Source organism: Daphnia pulicaria, chromosome 2, assembly GCF_021234035.1.
Source record: "Daphnia pulicaria isolate SC F1-1A chromosome 2, SC_F0-13Bv2, whole genome shotgun sequence".
Taxonomy (NCBI): Eukaryota; Metazoa; Arthropoda; class Branchiopoda; order Diplostraca; family Daphniidae; genus Daphnia; species Daphnia pulicaria.
In genome coordinates, this window is record NC_060914.1 from 7040615 (window position 1) to 7059620 (window position 19006).

At 37.5% G+C, this 19006-nt stretch overlaps 1 protein-coding gene and 1 long non-coding RNA gene across 3 annotated transcripts; one reads left to right on the forward strand and one right to left on the reverse strand.

Moving 5' to 3' along the window:
* Positions 1-1538: 1538 nt before the first annotated feature.
* LOC124327818 (lethal(2) giant larvae protein homolog 1-like) lies at positions 1539-7607 on the reverse strand. Of its 2 annotated transcripts, none has more exons than XM_046786829.1 (19): positions 7346-7607; positions 7181-7278; positions 7022-7119; positions 6829-6910; positions 6659-6765; positions 6441-6584; positions 6217-6379; positions 5939-6150; positions 5275-5731; positions 5048-5203; positions 4614-4766; positions 4328-4546; positions 3836-4265; positions 3521-3723; positions 3226-3452; positions 2771-3157; positions 2575-2690; positions 2293-2441; positions 1539-2150 (listed from the first exon to the last, which is right to left on the reverse strand). In XM_046786829.1, exons 2-19 carry the CDS (start codon positions 7262-7264, stop codon positions 2103-2105), a joined length of 3435 nt encoding a protein of 1144 aa, XP_046642785.1. In that variant the 5' UTR covers positions 7265-7278; positions 7346-7607; the 3' UTR covers positions 1539-2102. The 2 variants fall into 2 exon arrangements, with proteins under 2 accessions (XP_046642785.1, XP_046642786.1); XM_046786830.1 differs by having other exon boundaries at positions 6217-6355; positions 7346-7601.
* LOC124327821 lies at positions 4721-5137 on the forward strand. Its single transcript, XR_006916214.1, has 2 exons — positions 4721-4808; positions 4891-5137. It is a non-coding gene; the product is annotated as an uncharacterized LOC124327821 (long non-coding RNA).
* Positions 7608-19006: the final 11399 nt, after the last annotated feature.

The following is a 19006-nucleotide window of genomic DNA, read 5'->3' on the forward strand; positions in this document are numbered from 1 at the left end:
GTATGCGGCGGCATTTTTATGCAGTATCCTGCATATAAATCCGAACCCGTTGGTATCTTTCTTTATTAAAAAAAAATATTTCGGCATTTTTTTTCTTAATTCTAATAAATGAACTTTGTAAAACAATTAATTATACACGTAATATGAAGTCTTGCAAGTTAAAAACAAAAAATATAAATTAAACTGGGCTTTTGAAAAAGAACTGCGTTCGGATTTTATTGCAGGATACTGAACCAGAGCGGAAAAAAAAATTTCTGCGACCTTTAACAATGAATAACTTAAGAGCTATTAAATATTTTTCAAAATGACTTTTAAATTTAGGAAAATTGATATCTGAACTAATTTTGTACAAAAGATCAAAATTTTAGGACAACTACATGACTAGATATAATGAGTTTACGGAGGGACTATCCGCCATAAGGTCCCTTGTAAACACCTTTTGGGGATTTTTTATAATTTGAGGCATAGTCCCTCACAGTATATTTAATTACAACAAAATCGTTAAAGCTAGAACATTCGAAATTGGAACCCTGATCAATAAAAAGACGGGGAACATTTATTAGCTGTAAAAAAAAAATTTATTTCTATTTCTTATCACAATTATAATACATTTTCTAATTTTTACATTTTGTTTTACATTTTTTTTATAGCAAAAATAATTATTTCTGAGAAAGGTTTTTACAAGATATAAAAAATTATAGTAAAAATAAGCTCATGAAAAAAATTCCATGTTGCAATTTGCAATTTGTTCCCGGTCAAAAATTATCTTGACTCCACTATTTGGCTTTCTGTCTTAATTGGTTTCCTCTCAATATTTTGCAAGCTAATTAAATTTAGGTAAAATTACATAAAAAAAAAGAATTGCTTACGCTAGGATCGAACCTACGATTTTTGACTCTGTACCTCGTCGCTCTACCGACTACTACTTCCTATTGAAAATAAATGCACTTTGCTACAATCAATTCGTAAGATTTTGATGCTTTCGCCGTTTTCTGTAATAAGTGGAGACTATCGCCGCTAGTGGCGGGACCACTTGATAGGAATTCGAGGGGGCGGAATAGAGTTTGAAGGAGGCATGTCCGTAGAGGAGCATCAAGACGACGCCATCTCCGAGAGAATCTTCCGCCATATGAGTCGCAGTGTCGCACAACCATAAGTAATGGCTCTGGTTAAAGTAAAGTGGGTTAGAAGAAATCCGTTAACGGATCAGCCTTTGGACACGGATCTTTGATAGGCCTGTATTTTTCAGATTTTTAGGTCCCATAGCGGAATGGCCCGAATGGGAAAAAACGGGGGGGGGGGGGGGGGAGTCCATGAATTCGGTGCGCTTGAGTGGTGGATTTCTTGAAAAAATCGCTGCGCGACGCGGGAACGAAGCGCGGACGAAATGGTCGCGTACTCTATTACCTATTTGCGCTTGGATTAACTCTACTCGGCCCCTTTTCTTTCGCTGTCTTGCTTACTACTTACTTTTTACTGTCTTTTATTTCAGAAGTATTATTGACATGGACCGGACAAAGAAATAAAATGAATCGATCTCAAAAGGTTTCCCATAGCAGGATTGTATTAGTAAACCAGATTCCATACCGAATTCTCATATACAAAAATGGCGGTAGAGAAAACTCGTAAAATTCATGAAAAGGCAAAACTGATTAAAGGCAGTCGACTCACCAGTCAAACAATTCCACAACTTGTAAATTGGAGAAGATTTTAGTTCCTTATTAGCGTTTAATTTGAGTACATAGAATAATAAGAAAATAAATTCCTTTACAGTACGGAGAAACCCTTTAAAGAAATAGCCCAGCGCGACTACAATGCTCAGTTGTAGCATTAATCTTTGCTTCATTTAGGAATATTCGAATTGATTTCAGTATGTGGAATGCTTTGAGGAAATTATTTTCTCTACCATAATATTACTAAAATAAGACAATTGTGATACTGGAATGCAGTAAAAACCGACACCATTAGTTATTGACAATAATTAGCTGCCTTTTTGCTACGAAATTAGCTTGATTAACAATTATCAGCCAACATAAAAATTTGGTGTTTCTACCAAATTAAATGATTTCTTTGAAATTTTATAAGCTGCTAATTCACCATCGTTATTTTGAAGTTTCCACATTTTCTTCAGTCGACAATTCAGTAGGGTCCTAGAACAGTAATAAAATGTGCCAATAATTAAAATACAATCAGCAATAAAACATTTCAAAATATAATAAATATTTCAAATTGATGTTAGAATCTAAAAAAAACTTAAGTTGTAGACTAGTGGTGAATATAGTAAATGTTTACCTTGGTAACAGTCACATCCAAATTTCCATGCAAATCACTCACAGTACATTCTTGCGAAACCACACGATTCTTCTCCATATCAGACTCTAAGTGCACATTAACCTTAGTCTCGTGATGAGTAATGGAATATGATTCATCTATTGAGATTACTAAAATAGATGAAATATTGATTAATAGAATTCTTTTTTGTCTATATTATCCGAGTTAAATTCGTTAGTGTTCAAAGTCAGCACTAGTTAATGTAAGGTTCAATAAAATCAAATGAGACAACTTCTTGATTACCGTTAGAGATTTTTGAAGTTTCGTGTAAACTTAAAACAGAGGATATTTCTGTTTTTACTTGTTCAATGCGAGTTTCCGATGCAACTTCTGTGATTCTACATTCGTCCAAACTAAGGCTTCAATAGTCAAAAGATTTCATGCAAATAAAAAATGTTAAGAAATGTTTTTCTTTCTATGAATATAAATGGAAACCTACACTATATGATCTTTGACAGAGTCCACCGTCATATCTCCAAAGCTGGTTTCCGGCTCAACACTTACGATTGTTGAATTGTTAATTTCATTATTGCAGATATTCTTATCGTTTTCTCGGTCTTCATTTGGATTACTCGTGTTTGAAATGACAGAAACGTCAGAGAATTCAGTTTCCATTACTACTTCTGGCTTTTCTTCTTTTGACGTACAAATCTTGATCACCGCCTGAGAGGAGGATTCCACGGGAGCCTGGGTATTTTTCATCCCATTCACTTTACATTTTAACTGGAGGGAATTACGAGCACTCAACGCAACACGTTGTAATTCACTGGAAGACAACATGTAAAATGCTTCTCCTTGATTTGTAAGGACAACAGTACTGGTAGCACTATAAATGATCCGAAGTTGCTGATGAAATTTAAGAAAACATTAATTAAGAAAAAACCTTTATCTTACTGTATATCTTCCTTTCGTATAGCCTGTGCATTCATTTGTCGCCGCAGTTCCGGGAGACTTAAAATGTGAAAATCTCCTTGATTGGACAGACACACCAAACAGTTCTCTTTATAGGACGGATCCGATCGAGCAGTAAAGGGAACAACCGCAACGCGCCTAACTTTGCAACCAGTGTAAGCAGTTAATTTGTACTTTCCATACGGGCGCAGGTTTGGAAGTGTGAAAACCTAGAAGCAACAAAAATAATGCCATTCATTACATATGGCAATTAATTCCTCGCATACTCATCACCCACTTTGAACTGTTCTTCCGACGAAATCACTACGCGATGCGGAGGACAGGATTCAGAAGTCGATTTAATCCCAGAGTTTTCAAACGATTCCCCAATAGCTGCATAAGAAGCATCAATTATGTTAATCGATACAACAGGTGCTCGATGTTTCAATTGAATCTCTTTTGCAAGTTGTGCGTTCACGGGCTCCACGTGTCGTCTATTTCCTGAAATATTTAAAGCAAATAAATATTAGACAGAAGGAAATGAGTGCATAGTTAGACACAAATAAAGAAAAAAGGCCACAGCAATAATGTAAAAATTAAAATGTCAACATACCCGTCTGTATGTTAAGGCTAAAAACATATATAGCTCCGCTATTTGTTCCGGCCCAAAGAGTTGCGGTAGCATTGGAAGACTGACTGATTACGTAAGTTTTGACAAGCAGTAAACAACGAACCATGCTGCCCATACCGTCATCTAACATAACATTTCTAGCTTCAATCTGCCTCTCAACAGGCCGCACTTCAGCAGCTATAGATGGCCCAGCATTGTTTATAGCGTTACTATCTTCGACCTTTGATATCGGTGAAGTTGGTGCACATTTAGGGCCAGCGGAAGGACGCTGGCTACGCCCTTTACGCAGCCGCCTGAAGGATTCTCTGAGGGATTTTTTAAAAGATTTTCGTCGTGACATTGGCTGCTCTCCAGTTCCTGACACATCATTCGGATTAAGGGTGCATTTTGCAACTACCTCCTTTTTAACGGTCTAAATTTTTTTGTAAAGATTAAAATGGATTGCGAACGATGACCATTTCATTCAATACTTACTATATCATAAAGTGTTAGTCCATGAGCTGTTCCTACAGCCAATACTGACCACTCTGCATTTAACGCTAATGCCGTGGCTGCAGCGGGAGGATGAAGCTGTAGGACAGAAGTTGGCTGGAAGCCTGGTTTAAAGGACAGTAAACCTTTCCTTACTACTAACTTATCGTGGCCTTTCCACACAAAATTATCCCGATCTGAAACTATGTTAACGAGTACAATCTACGTCAAGAAGAAAAAAATATATAGAATATTGAATTTAAAGTAAAGTTTTGCAAAATATAAGTACCGGGACTTCTTTTTCCGATTGCATTTCGAATAATTCGGCAACGACAACTTGACCAGCCGTCCCAGCAACTGTTAACAATCCAGTGACAGGGCACAGGCACAATTTCTTAACAGCCAAACGTGGGTCATCTGAGTAAGGATCGAATACTCCAATCTGAACTCGCATAATATAAAATTTCAATTAAAAAATAAGAAGGTAAGGAATAATTGACACTTCTGTTAAATACTATCACTTAGCACCACCAACTAAATACTAAAAAATGTCTATCATAATGAAGGACTCTATACAAGAAAAACAGATAAAAATGGAAAAGGATATAATCCAGTCTTGGGCAAAGCAAAATGTATAAAAAATAATAAACTCCATTGGAACAACATGACTTAACTTAAAAATACAAAATGGAAGAACTTTAAGACGTAGTCCAATAACATTACCTTACGAAACGGCGGCCATTCATCCTCATCAATTTCTCTTTCATCACTTTCCGCTGTGCAGTCTAAATCGTCACTCGAGAAACATGAAGACGTTGAAAATTTCGATATTTGAAACAGGGAGGCAGTGCTTGCATCCCAAAACCGAACAGATCCATCCTAAAAGAAATCCGTTAAGTTTTATTTTATTTTTTCTAAAAAGTTCACATCTATTGTCATTTTCTACATACCTCGTGCCCAGTGAGAAGTAATATACGATGAGAAGGTTGATCAACTTGTTCGCTGAAGGATATTCCTCCGTTAATAGGCCATGGGCGGGTACTCACTTTCGATGATGGTGTCATTCCTTGTGGATTTGCTTTGATTTTATCATACAATTCAGATGTTACTGTAACTACAGTTTGAGCTGTAACAGCACTGCAGTGAAGTGAAGCTAAATAAGGCAGGGAAAATGTAGGCCAACCCGTGCTAATCAAATCGATCACAATTAACTCTTCTTCAGCTAGCACTACAAGAGCTTCTGCCTGGCCGGTAGTAACATCACTGATTAAACAGAAATCTATCACTTTCGAAGTGAAATCGTAAGTAGCGTGAGTATTTTCCCCTTTTACGACAGAAAGAGTATAGCGGTCGCCATAGGCAAGTCTCGGCATTCCACCACCAAACACAAAGATTCCGCACTCCTCCCTGAAAAAAATAAAGTTTGAATTTATTGACAAAAAGTTGGTAATACTGCATTTAAATTTTGCTGTCAAGAAATATTGTGAAGATATGTGATAAAATGAATTAAAAACTACTGCTGAGTAAACTACCACAAATAAATTGTATCCAAGTACGGCAGTTGATAACTTATTCAACAACTACTCAACAAGTCTCAATAACTATTGAACTTACACATCAGTGTTACTCCAAAGAATTTTTGTGATGGCTTTGCATGGATCAGGACCATAGTGTGATATAGTATTTGGCTCTTTCTTTACAAACATATCTGTTTCTTCTTGTCCAAGAGTCCATACCATGTAAGACCCATCATTATGAGCAGAAACAAACTTCTTCCCATTGGGGTGCCAACTCACACTTTCCAATTGTTGAGAAGCAACAAAAGTCTGCAAATGTAAATAATTTTTCAAATAAAATGATGGCATTTTAGATAAAACTGATAAAATACATACTTGAACAGCAGACAGTGTTTTACAATTCCATAGCACAAGCAATCCACGTGTATAACCAATAAGAATGTGATCTGCACTGTTTGGCTGTTCACTAACACACTCAACAGCTCCTGGGTTCACTTTGAAATCTTCTGTAACACTGTTAAAATACGAAACCAAAAATCTTTTTGTACAATTCGTACAAGGCAGATGGTGAAATGCAAAAATAATATGTAAGTACTTACTTCTGCATTACAACGTCAAGATAAATAACAGAATCAGTCATTTCAAGCTTCAGCAAATCCATGATGTAGATATTTCCATTCTCTGTACCTATTAACAAATGTTCTCCACTTGATTCAATACAACACGCTGATATCTTTTTTAACCTGCAAAATATAAATGATAAATTATGAATTATAAAACCTTTATAAGTAGGCCTACATTAAAAAATAAATCTTACTTTCCCTCCAAAGATTGTGAATGAACACATTTTAAAGCAGGGCTACCGTCTGTAGATATATCCCAAAGTTGTAGGGAATTGTCTTCACACACTACAATAACACGCCCCTGTTGAAAAAAATAAATAAATCAGAGATGAATAATAGCAATAGTTTTTATGCGTAAACATACATGCCCAGGGACAAAATGTAAGCTGCAGATAATTTTATCTTTTGGTAGCTGTCCATAAAACTCCACTCCAGGAGCTCCAAAACTGAAAGTTCAAGTAGGGGTGTGGTACAAAAAAAATTGAAAAAAAAGCATTTAATAAATACAATAATAAAAAAATATGTGTGAACAATTGTGAATGAAAAATGAAACTTACATTTTTAAGGCACCTGTTCGCGTCCCCAAACATAGAAGCCGTAACACAGGATCCCATGCCAATGAAGTGGGTTTACTCGGAAAACCATGTTGTGCTGTCTGTTATCAAATATTGGATGATGCAATGCCAATTAATATTCATAATCATGATAGTAAATACTTTTTGGAACTGAAAAAGCTCTTTCTGTATTTTCAATCTTTCAGCAGACTGATGTGCACCTTTCCCCCAGAAGAACTTGAACATTTTTAGCCGCCAAGCTGAAACAGACAAAAATCACAACACAAACTTTAACAAGCAAATACAAAATAAATAATTTCTGCTAACCTGAGCCCACTTAACTCTAGACAGTCACAAATACCAACTTATAATATAATAAATCGAAGGAGTTGGAAATATGTAGAGGAATTGCTGTGGATGGTGTACTTGTTGAATTGGATTATATCACTGTAAATCTAATAACTGAATAATAACTGACAGCTCGGGAAGTCGGCCGGGGTGTTTCAGATGAGACGCAGATGGCGTCCTACATAGTCTCTTTAGTTCTTGTACTTAAAACTAGATGGCGAGTAGTACAATACAGGTGCACCCAGAAGTTGGCATGATGTTATCCCTGAGGCTAAGGCTTTAGCCTGCCGAGGGCCTCCTAAAAGGGTTCCCGTCAAAAGTCCCAATGGAAGGAAATGGGAAAAGGCGGAGCTTAGTAGAGAGAAAAACTACTCCCACGTGACCGAAATCGGGCCACGCTATTGGCTCCCGTCTCGATTCACCGATCGATATAAAATCGGAAATTCAGTGAAGCCTATACTCCCTGCCACGCGAAAAATGGTTAGGACAAATTTGACTCGTTTGGAAATGCCATCCAAATTCTGGAGTGCTTCTCTCCCGTGAACGATACGCTGTCTTTCAGAGTGCACATAATTCAAATCAAAATCTGTATACACATAAAAATTGTAAATTCATTAAGACTACTGACTGGAAGACAAATCAAGATAATGTTTTCAGAGCTGATGCCACTGACACTGATTTCATTTGAAAATGATTCTTGTTGATTTTTATATGCACTCGGTATCTTGTATTGTTCTTGATACGCCACTATCGTCAAGCGTGATAAGTTATCTGTCTTAGGCACATATTTATCACTAAAGCACAACGGACATTCTAGTTTCAATGCTACTTCAAACTCTTTTATGTAGTTTCTTACAGAAGTTATTGTTTGTAGGGGAGAGCGGGGCAGGAGCGGGGTTATAGTCTGGGAGCTGGGTGACCAAAAAATGTTTTTTCTTTAGCAAAAGGTTTGAAGCTAAAATATGGTTAGGGGGGGGGGGGGGGGTATGACGCACACGAAAAGCAAAGTTTGTCGACTGGCGGCCGGGGCGTTCAAGCGTGACGCGATCCCGAAGTCGGCGGGAACCGTAAAAAAATACAATTTGTTTAGAAAATCTGAACTATATCTTAAAAAATAGAGGGATATCAACTTTATTTAATTTCCGACAGACAGACGTCATAATCTGGGGCCTTGGGGCCATCAGACGTCGGTGTGTAAGAAATTTTAGGAAATTTCAGTAAATTGTGAAAATGGCAACGCTGCATCCTAAGCGCCTAATTTTAAATAGAGAGATTTGGGGAGGATCTGTGAGTTTTTAACTAAGTAAATGTGAACAGAAAATGCATTTTTCGGTTTTTTAAATAAGATTATGCATTAATTTGGTTGAACCGATCACTTTTTGATTATTTGGTTTGTGTTATTGGCAGTTATAATTTCTTCCCTATATATTCCCAGCTTTTTTTCTGCTCCTCTTTCGTGAGCGCATATCGAACGTCACGGGAAACCCTTGACTAACAGACATTATGCTTTTCTCCCCTTCTTCGTGGTTATGTTGACCATCCACCGGCCTTGGCCGTTACCGCAATCGTCCACCTTGTAGGCGTCATTCGGTCATCCGCGTAACCATATTTTAGCTTCAAACCTTTTGCTAAAGAAAAAACATTTTTTGGTCACCCAGCTCCCAGACTATTATGATGGACGGGTCCAGCATTGGACAAATGATACTGTGACTAAACTAGCTATCTAGAAATTAATTTAATTTTAAAAAATTAATCCCTGAGGGATTTAGTTCACTAAATAACCGAAGGTTTAGAGGTCTTTATAGCAGCATAGGCTCCTCCTCCATCAGTCGACCTGAAAGGCTTTATTGGGATTTTTTTTCAACCAATAGGAATCGTGAAAAATGAAAATGGTCATTAATTACGAAATAATCATTTTTCCAAGGTAAAACTGGTAGATTTACATTATGGCAAATGTTTTAGATGTTTTGTAGTTAATATGTTTCATTCAAAAAAAGGAAAGTGAATGTAGCGTAGCTATAGCATATGCCCCCAATAGATATATCATGTATCCCGTAGTAATCCGATATACCACGCGCTGCTATATAACGCGCTGCCCCTTGTAGTAAACATCAGTTCAGTTCTATTCACTGTAGTCACGAATACACATGTGAGAATATTACAGATAGGTACGATTTGTTTAAAACTCTGAAATAAATACAGCGTATTTTAAATGAGGTTTTATTTATCCTCTTTCTTTTTCTTCCTGAATTTCTGATTAATTTTGCGAGTTTTATGGGAAAAACCAAAAAATGGGAATCGGAAAAAAAAATTTATGTTTAGTTTTCAATTTTTTTATACTTCTATAAAACCCAGATAGCTATTTGATAGGGTTTTCTTTCTAGTTTAAGATAGTATTTTTATTTTATAAAAAATGTGTTTCTAAGTATTTGATAATTTAGTTAATTTGATGTTGTTTGGGTCCGGGTTAAATGGTACAGCCATCTGTTGCCAGGTAAACGACCAAAAAAGATCGAAAAAAAGACATCCACTTATACTCAATAGATTGAATAAAATTACAGTAATTTTGAAAGAGAAATGAATTTACCTTTCACTAGTGCGTCTTTCAATAAATTTAACCCATCCGTTGCATAGAAAAATGGTATTCTGTTTTGCTCCTGGCTCTGTTCCGTTTAACAGTGATCTGCCGAATCGATCATAAATGTGAGCGGAATCAATCCTGAATAGAATCAATCAATCAAAGAATCAATGAATCAAAAATCACAATCATTCAGTGATGTTTGATTCAGAATCAAGAATCAAGAATCAGAAACAAAATTTTTGATTCTGTTCACAATTTGAATAAAAAAACGCAATGCAAGGAATGAATGGGTCTAATTAGTAATGGACTACTAACTACTTTATTAAGACGTGTAAGATTGTAGCAGCGGCAACATTTCAATCTTGGTTATAACAGCTAGGGTATATGGGTTATAATCTAAAATTGAATCAGAATTTTGTTTTCGTTATTCAAATTAACCTATTTTCTATTGAAGTGAAGCCTGCCCTTGGGCCCTGAACTAACACTTCGTGAAAGACGCCACAGCGGGTGAGTAGGGCAACGTGAGCAGGGGTGGGGGAGAAGGGCAACGCGAATAAGGGAGGGGGTGTTGAGAGTAGGGCAACGCGGAGGTAGGGTTTTTCAAAATCGATATCTAAGCTCCGTTTTCCACTATCGAGTCGCGATATTGGCTTCAGTTTAAGAGAAAATTTCTGAGATGGGGAGTTAGCATGGTTGCATGAGTTAGCAATTCAAAAATTTCAAAAAAATTTCAAAAAATTGATTCTTAATTAGAGAATCATTGATTTGAATCAATTTTAATGAAAAATAGTAAAATCAGAATCAAAAATCAGAATCAAACTTGGGTAAGAATAAAAAATCGAAAAATCAGGCAAAACTGATTCGAATCAAATTTTGATTGGAATCAAAATTGATTAGGCTGGATTTGTTTGAGTGAGATAAACCAATCTTTTTCTTGGCTGTTCAGTTTTTCTACTTCTTCCTTTTTTCAACGTTTTTGACTAAGGATCTTGAAAATCAGTTGTATTGCTTTGTCTTCTTTTGTGGCGCTCGTGATGCTGCCTAGAGGAACTGGTTTTGGAACTGATTTCATACAGATTGAATTGACGTAATTTTCAGCAATTTATTGCTCTCTTGTTGAGACTGCTGTTGACGTTATAGGGTGTCGTGACATGTAATCAGCTGGGTTGGATTTTCCGGGCTGATAAATGGCAGTGAAGTCATACAATTGAAGTTTTAGAAGCAAGCGCTCAATTCTTGCAGGAGGCTGAATGAGCGGCTTGTTGAAAATTGCTTCTAGTGGCTTATGATCTGTTATCACGGTGAATTCCTTACCGGTTACGTAGAGATGAAAATGGAGGATCGCCCATGTAATGGCGAGTGCTTCTCTCTCAGTCTGCGAATAGCGTGACTCTACGTCTGTTAACAGTCTGCTAGCGTAGGTGATAATGGAGTTTGATCCATCTTTTGAAACTTGTGTCAAGATTGCGCCTAGGCCTCGTTGGCTTGCATCGACCACGATAGACGTTGGTTTTCCTACGTCGAAATAAGAGAGTGTTACGGCTCTGCAGAGACTTTTTTTTAAATTTTTGAATGCTTTTTCTTGTTCTTCCTTCCACGCCCATTCTTGTTTGGTGTGAGTAAGGCGTCTTAGCGGCTCGCTGATTGCAGCGGCATTGGGGATGAAAACGGCTACAGTATGTTACCATTCCTAAAAAGCTTGATACTTCGTCAGGCGTTGACGGTGGTTCTGCTTTCTTGATAGCCTCTACTTTAGCTTGAGTTGGTGAAACTCCTTTTCCGCTAAAGTGTAATCCAAAGAAGTCAATTTCTTCTTTTCCAAATTCACATTTCTCAAAATTGAGTGTGAGATTTTTGTCCATGAGTCTCTTCAGTACCTTTTCCAGGCTTGAATCGTGTTCTTCTTTTTTTTTTCCTGTAACAAAAATGTCAACACTTCTGTTTACCACACCAGGGATTCCACTTACTGTTTGGCGAATGACGTCATCAAAAATTTCAGACGCGCAATTAATTCCAAAGTTCAATCTTTTGTAACGAAATAATCCACGGTGTGTCGAAAAAGTTGTAATGTACCTTGATTCTGGAGCTAGTTCTAGCTGATGATATCCTTGATTCATGTCTAGTTTTGAAAAGTATTTTGCTCCATTTAAATCCACAATTTAATCTTCTATAGTTGGAATAATGTGTCTGGTTCGCAAGATTTCTTTGTTTGGTGCTCGCATGTCGACACATACTCTTAGTTTTCCTGGTTGCTTTGGCTTTGGTACAGCATGACATGGAGAAATCCATTCAGTTATTGGGCCATCTGTGACAGGTTCAATTATGTCTTCATTTTCCAGGTTTGTCAGCTCTTTGTCAACACCTTTGCGCAGGTGAAAACCAATTCTCCTGTGTTTTTGAGTTACTGACTGGATCGACTGATCAATGTGTAATTTTACCAGGTAGTTCTTCATTTTTCCAAGTCCCGAAAACAGTGGTCCAAACTTTTGTTTTACGAATGAATAGTCATTTGAAGAAGATACTGAATTTGATACTTTTACCAACTTGAGCTCTTTTGTCGTGGAGTATCCAAGAAGGTTGTCAGCCTTTTCATTGTCGCTAACGTCAATAACAGCGTCGGAATATGCGTGCTTTGATTCAATCAGTGTCTTGAATTTGCCTATAATTTTCAAAGGATTTCCGCCGTATCCATTAACGGAGTTTCTTGTAGGATGAAGTGTCGGCTTGTTTGGGAGTTCATTGTATTCTTTGAAATTCAGCAGGTTGCAAGTTGATCCTGTGTCGATCATCATCTTGCATTTTCCGCCACACAGCTTCATGTGTGTGAGTGGCCTGTCATCCGATCTGGTTGGACTAATTGTCCAAGTCGACTCGTCACTCGAGCTCTCTCGGTCGTTGACTTGTCTGGTGTGCTCTTGCTTTGAAGATGATCCGGGCTTGGCTTTCCTGTTCTTGCAGCACTTGCTGAAATGATTCAACATTCCACAAGATTCACATTTCTTGCCTTTTGCCGGGCAATGTGTTGATTCGGGATGCGGCCAGTCATATCCACAATTTCGACATTTGCCTTTTGCCGGACACGGACTTCCTGTGTGAGGCCATCGTCCTCCACATTTGCGACATTTCGACGTCTTCTTCTTTCCGTTGTCTCCGGTTTCTCTATGCGACTTAAATTTGAAACTATTTCTTGATTTATTTACCGACTTAGTGGCTTGTTTCGTTGACTGTTCAACGCTTTCTGCATAGCGGTCAGCGGCTTCTACTGCGCGTGCATTTTCTAGCATTTTTTTCAGGGAAAGTTGATCTCTTAAGCACAATTTTATGAAGTTGCTTGACTTGCAGCCTTGAATAATCTGTAATTTAATTTTCTAAGTCAGAATCATTAAAATCACACCTTGTTGCGAGTTGACGGAGTCTTGTTGCAAAAGCGTCAATGTTTTCGCCAGGTTCTTGTCTGGATCTTCGGAAATTAAATACTTCAAGTTCAACATTTTTCTTCGGTTGAAAATAGGCTTGGAAAAGAGGTTCAGCTTTAGAGTAAGTGTTTTTGTCGTCTTGCACACCTGGCAGGGTGTCAAATACGTCTTCAACTTCGGTTCCTGCGTAATGAAGCAGTAAGGCCAGCCTACGCTTATCGGTAGCTGTTTTTTGGTCGGCTGAGTCTGCAGTTTGTGAGACTACATTGATTGCCTCCATAAGCCTTTCGAAGCGAATTATCCACTTTTTGCATCTCAAACCAGCGGTATGCGAATCACTATGAACTTTAAACTGATCAAACTGCGGCAGTGAATCCATTATAAAATGTAAAGGATTTAAAACTTACTTTACCTCGTCGCCAGTGTAATATTCTCACATGTGTATTCTCGTGACTACAGTGTATAGAACTAATTGTTTACTACAATGGGCAGCGCGTTATATAGTAGCGCGTGGTGTATCGGGTTACTACGGGATAAATGATATATCTATTGGGGGGCAAATGCTATATACATACACTACACGAATGATTTAGGTTGACAAATCCAAGAAAATCTTGCAAAAGACACAACGGCAGGTCTCATCTTACTTTCAACCTAGCACAAATGTCACCTGTGTTGCAGGTGCCAACCAGCTTCAAGCCACGCCAAAATCACTCTTTCGTATTTCGCCTTAAGGCTCTAAGGGCGAAAGAGGGTTGTAATCAGCCGTAGGCAGTACGAAAAGGGTGAATTTGGTGAGCGTCGTCTACAAATTCATCAGAAATTAGGCTCCAACCATGAAAAATGGCTGAGAGCCCGTTTTGAAATGGGAGGTGCTTATTTGAACTTTGAATTAGAAATACACATAGTTAGGTTCATTTCAAAAATATTTAAAAAATACCATCGCCCCTTACGGAAGCCAGCTTGGTTCCACTAAATATTAAGGCCGATATGACTTGTATTGGTCTAAAATTAAGGCCAACAGATAAAACCTTCGGCTTGCTTCCGCAAGGGGCGGCGGAGAGTACAAAAAAATGGCTGCAAGGCAGAGAGGACAAAAGGGAAAAATTAGCCTCTCAGTAAATTTGCCATATGTCAACCAATAAAATCCGGAAAAAAAATTCTTTTTGGATTTTGGTAGTTGAGATAGCAATAAACCTTTTTATACAATTAGTTTTTTCTATAGCTCCTTCGCTTTTCAGAAAAGCGATGTCAAAGCACCCCCCATTTCTAAAAAAATAAAAAAACCCAAACTTTAACGCTTAATCTTGGAAACGGTTGGGAATTCCGTCTTTCTGCAAACGCAGGTAAATCCGGCGTGCAAAGACGAACATGATAATATTTTTTTTATATTTTTAAGGCCTTTTCCGGATTTAGATCTGGAAAGCCGCTCCGGGATTTCGATCTACTTGAATCGTGGATCGCTTGTTAAAATTATCACGGCAAGATATTTTACTAGACATAATAAAGAAATTTAAGTTCAAAATTTGGAAATGCAACACACTCATTCAAGGGATGCTGTTTAGAAACAAGGGATTACAGAGGAACGTAGGAGTCGTAAAATTCGACTTAAGCTTTGCTTATACTGCGTTGCCTGTCACACGAAATCGTTACTTGCGCTTTCAACTAATTCTCGAGTTGAAACATTACAAACTGCAAGCGTTCTTTGCCAGTTTTCTAAATGGGAAAAAGGAAGGAATTGCGTTGGAAGAGGAATATCATTGCGTAGACAGCAATTGCAAAAACCTATTTCAAGAAAACGACAGAGAAAGCAGCAGAATGAAGAGTTTCGTATGAAAGGCAACGTCGCAAAAGCAAAGCTTAAGCTGAATTTTGACGCCTTCTTGGGAAACTGACAGCTAGTGAAAACAAAAAAGGAGCAAAAGAAACCAAAACATAATTGATTTGAAGGTTTCTAAACACCAACCCTAGATGGAAAATTTCAAACTTAAATTTTTCATTGGGACATGGAAAATATCTTTCCGTTATAATTAGCTTAGGCTGTTGCTGTGAGCTGAGTGTGGCGGTTAAATGACTCACCCTCCCTTCCCCCTTAATAAATCTCCCTTATTCCCCTTTACTTCGGGTCCCTTCCATGCAGGGGGCAGCCAGTGTGCTAAGCTACACTGTCGCTCCAAGTGGAATTTAACGGAATTGTTTAGTCTGCTCAGGGCGTTTGTCTACCTTTCCTGATAGACCGTAATACTGATTAAAAATTTAACGAAACAAGAAACTCTTTGAAAATAAATGAGCATGAGGCCGTTTCGCATGGTGTGATTACCTTCCGAGACAGTCGATCTGTTATGACAATAATAGCTACAGCGGTTACTTGGAGGATAACACACACTTGTATTAGAATACCTGCATATTATACATCAGTGACCATACAGATAAAGCATTAAGTTACCATAGGTAATCCAAATGAGAAGTGAGCCAGTCGATAGACACTAGGGTATGACAATGATACTAGGGTTGTCTGCTAATACGAAGTGTATGGAATATAGTAGGGATATGCAACCACCAACTGTAGGAATTGTTTATGCTCCAATACAGTCGTGTGTACCAGTGGCTCCTATCTTTTTAAAAAGATAATATTTTTTTTAAACGCCTCTTTTAAAGAAATTTGGCGAAAAATCTAACGGCGTAAACATTAAAAATTTAGCGGCAAGCTAATGGACTTTCCGCTAAATTTCATTAAAAGAGGCGTTATTTTTAAAAAGATACTATCCTTTAAAAAAGATAGGAGCCACTGGTGTGTACCTTTTAAAACATGGGATAAGCATGGTTTGATTCTTGAAGTCGGTCTAAATCGGGATTATAGAGCTAAGTTAAAGAATCTATTGGAAGAAAGGGGTTTGTGTAGAAAGATTGTACAGTTCAGTACAGTTCATCCAGTGCTACCTACAACTACCAGATTCAGAGGCACCGTTTGTTCAGCTCAACATGATTTTGGGATCAAATTAAGTCAGCACTTTGTTAGAGTGAAAAAAACAAGAAGAACCGATAAGAGCCCAGAAAGAGCTTAATTACTAATAAGTGTGCATATGCATAGGGGAGGGTGGGGTTATGTTGGACGCGTCCAAGGTTGGACAAATCCATTTATCGTTAAGCTAGTAGGAATTAATGATTCAAAAATATTAGTATGTGTAGAATTGAAATCCATATTTGGCGAAGCTATCAGAAAAAATAATGGACACATAAAAAATTTATTTCTCCAGCTTTTCCAGGCTTGTCCAGCTGGCTTTGTCTAGCTGTCAACCCTGCATGTGTTGAAGAAACCTTTTTCTCCAGCCCTCTTTTGTTTTCGGCAACTCTGCATTAACTGTCTTTCTCCCCCTTCTCCCAAAAAAACTCTGTCTGGTACGAGAAGAATTATCTTATCCCTATTTGTGTACGCATTATTCACCATACTGTTTAATGTCGAAAAGAGAAGAAAAATCAAGAATAAAAGTTATCGAGAAGAAGCAGCAGTTTCTATTTGTTAATTTAACATTTTAACTCAACGTACAGTTTTGCTCCCGCTTTTCTCTTTTTAAAAAATTCAACTGTTCATAAAGTTACAGTCGTAGAGCTTAGGAAAAAGTTGAAGATGACTACAGTATAATGGACTTCAAAAATATTTTTTTTAAATTTCATGTTAATAACATGATTTACATTAACATAACGAAATGTATCGTTAATGGAAAAAAATTCTAGCATAACACCGCCCTCCCCTACTTGCAGTCCCGTGAAATACCAAGTGAAATCACTACCAAAAGTCTTTGAAAAATTGAGATAGCTTAACTATAAACGTTTTCCTGGCTCTCTCAGGACTAAAGCGAGTTTTTACTGAAATTCGATGAAAATAAAAAGTTTTCCTTCGTAATGGGGACAAGACATCGTAATATTTTTTCAGAATTTCTATTCAAGCGAAGGTTGGATTGAAAATACGATTGAAAAAACTTGCGACGACAATATTTATAGTGGGAATGTAAAATTCGGTTACGCGCCGAAAAGAACGATAAGGGAACGTCCGGATTCTACGAAAGAGGCTTCGTCATTCAAACGTAGAGAAGGAAACGTGGGGAAGACGGGAGAATAGGAAAGGAGAAAGAGGAGTTTTAGTGAGGTGGAGACGAAGAAAGAAGACGGAGCTGTATCGAGACTGGCGTTGGAGATTAACCCGGAGAATCTAGAAGATCGACTGACACCTAAATATTGTTTGTATTCGACTGATTTTGTTATCGATATAGGCCGTGTTTGCTCGCAATAAAGAAATTTGGCTCCCTGACCCTAAAAATTCTAAAAACAAAATAAAACCGGGTTTTCCTAGTCTATCTTTCTTTAAGATGCGATCAGCCTTACTACCTAGAAAACCAGTAGCAAACCTGTTAAGGATTCTTGGACTCACTTAGTAATCACCCACACCCACTGGTTCTAGGATAGGGCGAGCGTGTACCTTTTCTATTATATCGAAATTATGGGGTAAGCAAAAAGCGGCTACTGCTAAAAAATTTCAAAAGCATAAAACGGTCACTGAACAACATCTATAACAGTGGATTACAAAATGCTATGGAATTAATGAAATTATCTTATTTTGGGCCAACCAGTCGCAACACCGTCGGCCGTCCATAGTGGCAAGTGAACAAGTGCATGGACTACTAAAGCTAGAGGACGGGTCACTTCGACAATTCCTATGTCGGCTACCATTTTTTTTGTTAGTTTAATGAATCGAGCTTCAAAATGAGCTACAGTCTTTTAAATTATCCCTATGTGGAAATATTTAATTTCGGTGATATTTTAATTAGAAATTGACGGGGAAAGGGGTAGGTGTTCGTTGGTTGTACTCACCTAGCGGTAATTGTTAGTTGACCACTCTGTAATTCTCTGGATTCTTGTGTTTGTGATCTGCATTCTGCTTTTTTTCTTACATAAACGACAGAAGAGTTTAGAATTCTTAGCGCTAGGTGGAGACAACCAACGAACACCTCTCCCGTTCTCTCACAATTGCTACCAATACGCCGAGGATCCTTGGAGAGGTTCCCGAAGGTCTTTTTTGTAAAATTTGTTTGTGTAGTAAATGTGTTTTCGATGCCGAGTTCTTGTAAGCTTTGGTGTTCGGAGGAAACCGCTATCACGCTTGATTCGCCAGCTCAGCTCGCCACGAGCATATAATAAATGGTTAATTCAAGTGCGGCAATAAACGAAACAAGAAATAGTTTGAAATACCGGGCAGGCTCAGGGCTCAGTGCGGCTTTGCTTGTTTCGTAGGGGAGACCGGGGCTATCTGGGACACGGAACTAAAATGTACAGGGCAGTTTTGATAGGTACCGGTACAATTTGTTTTAAAATTCTGAAATAAATACAGCGTATTTTAAATGATGTTTTATTTATCCTCCTAACTTTTTTTCCTGAATTTCTGATTAATTTTGCGAGTTTTATGGGAAAAACAAAAAATGGGAATCGGAAAAAAAAATGTTGACGTTTAGTTTTCAATTTTTTTATACTTCTATAAATATTTTTATAAAACCCAGTTAGCTATTTGATAGGGTTTGCTTTCTAGTTTAAGATAGTATTTTTATTTTATAAAAAATGTGTTTTTAAGTATTTGATAATTTAGTTTAT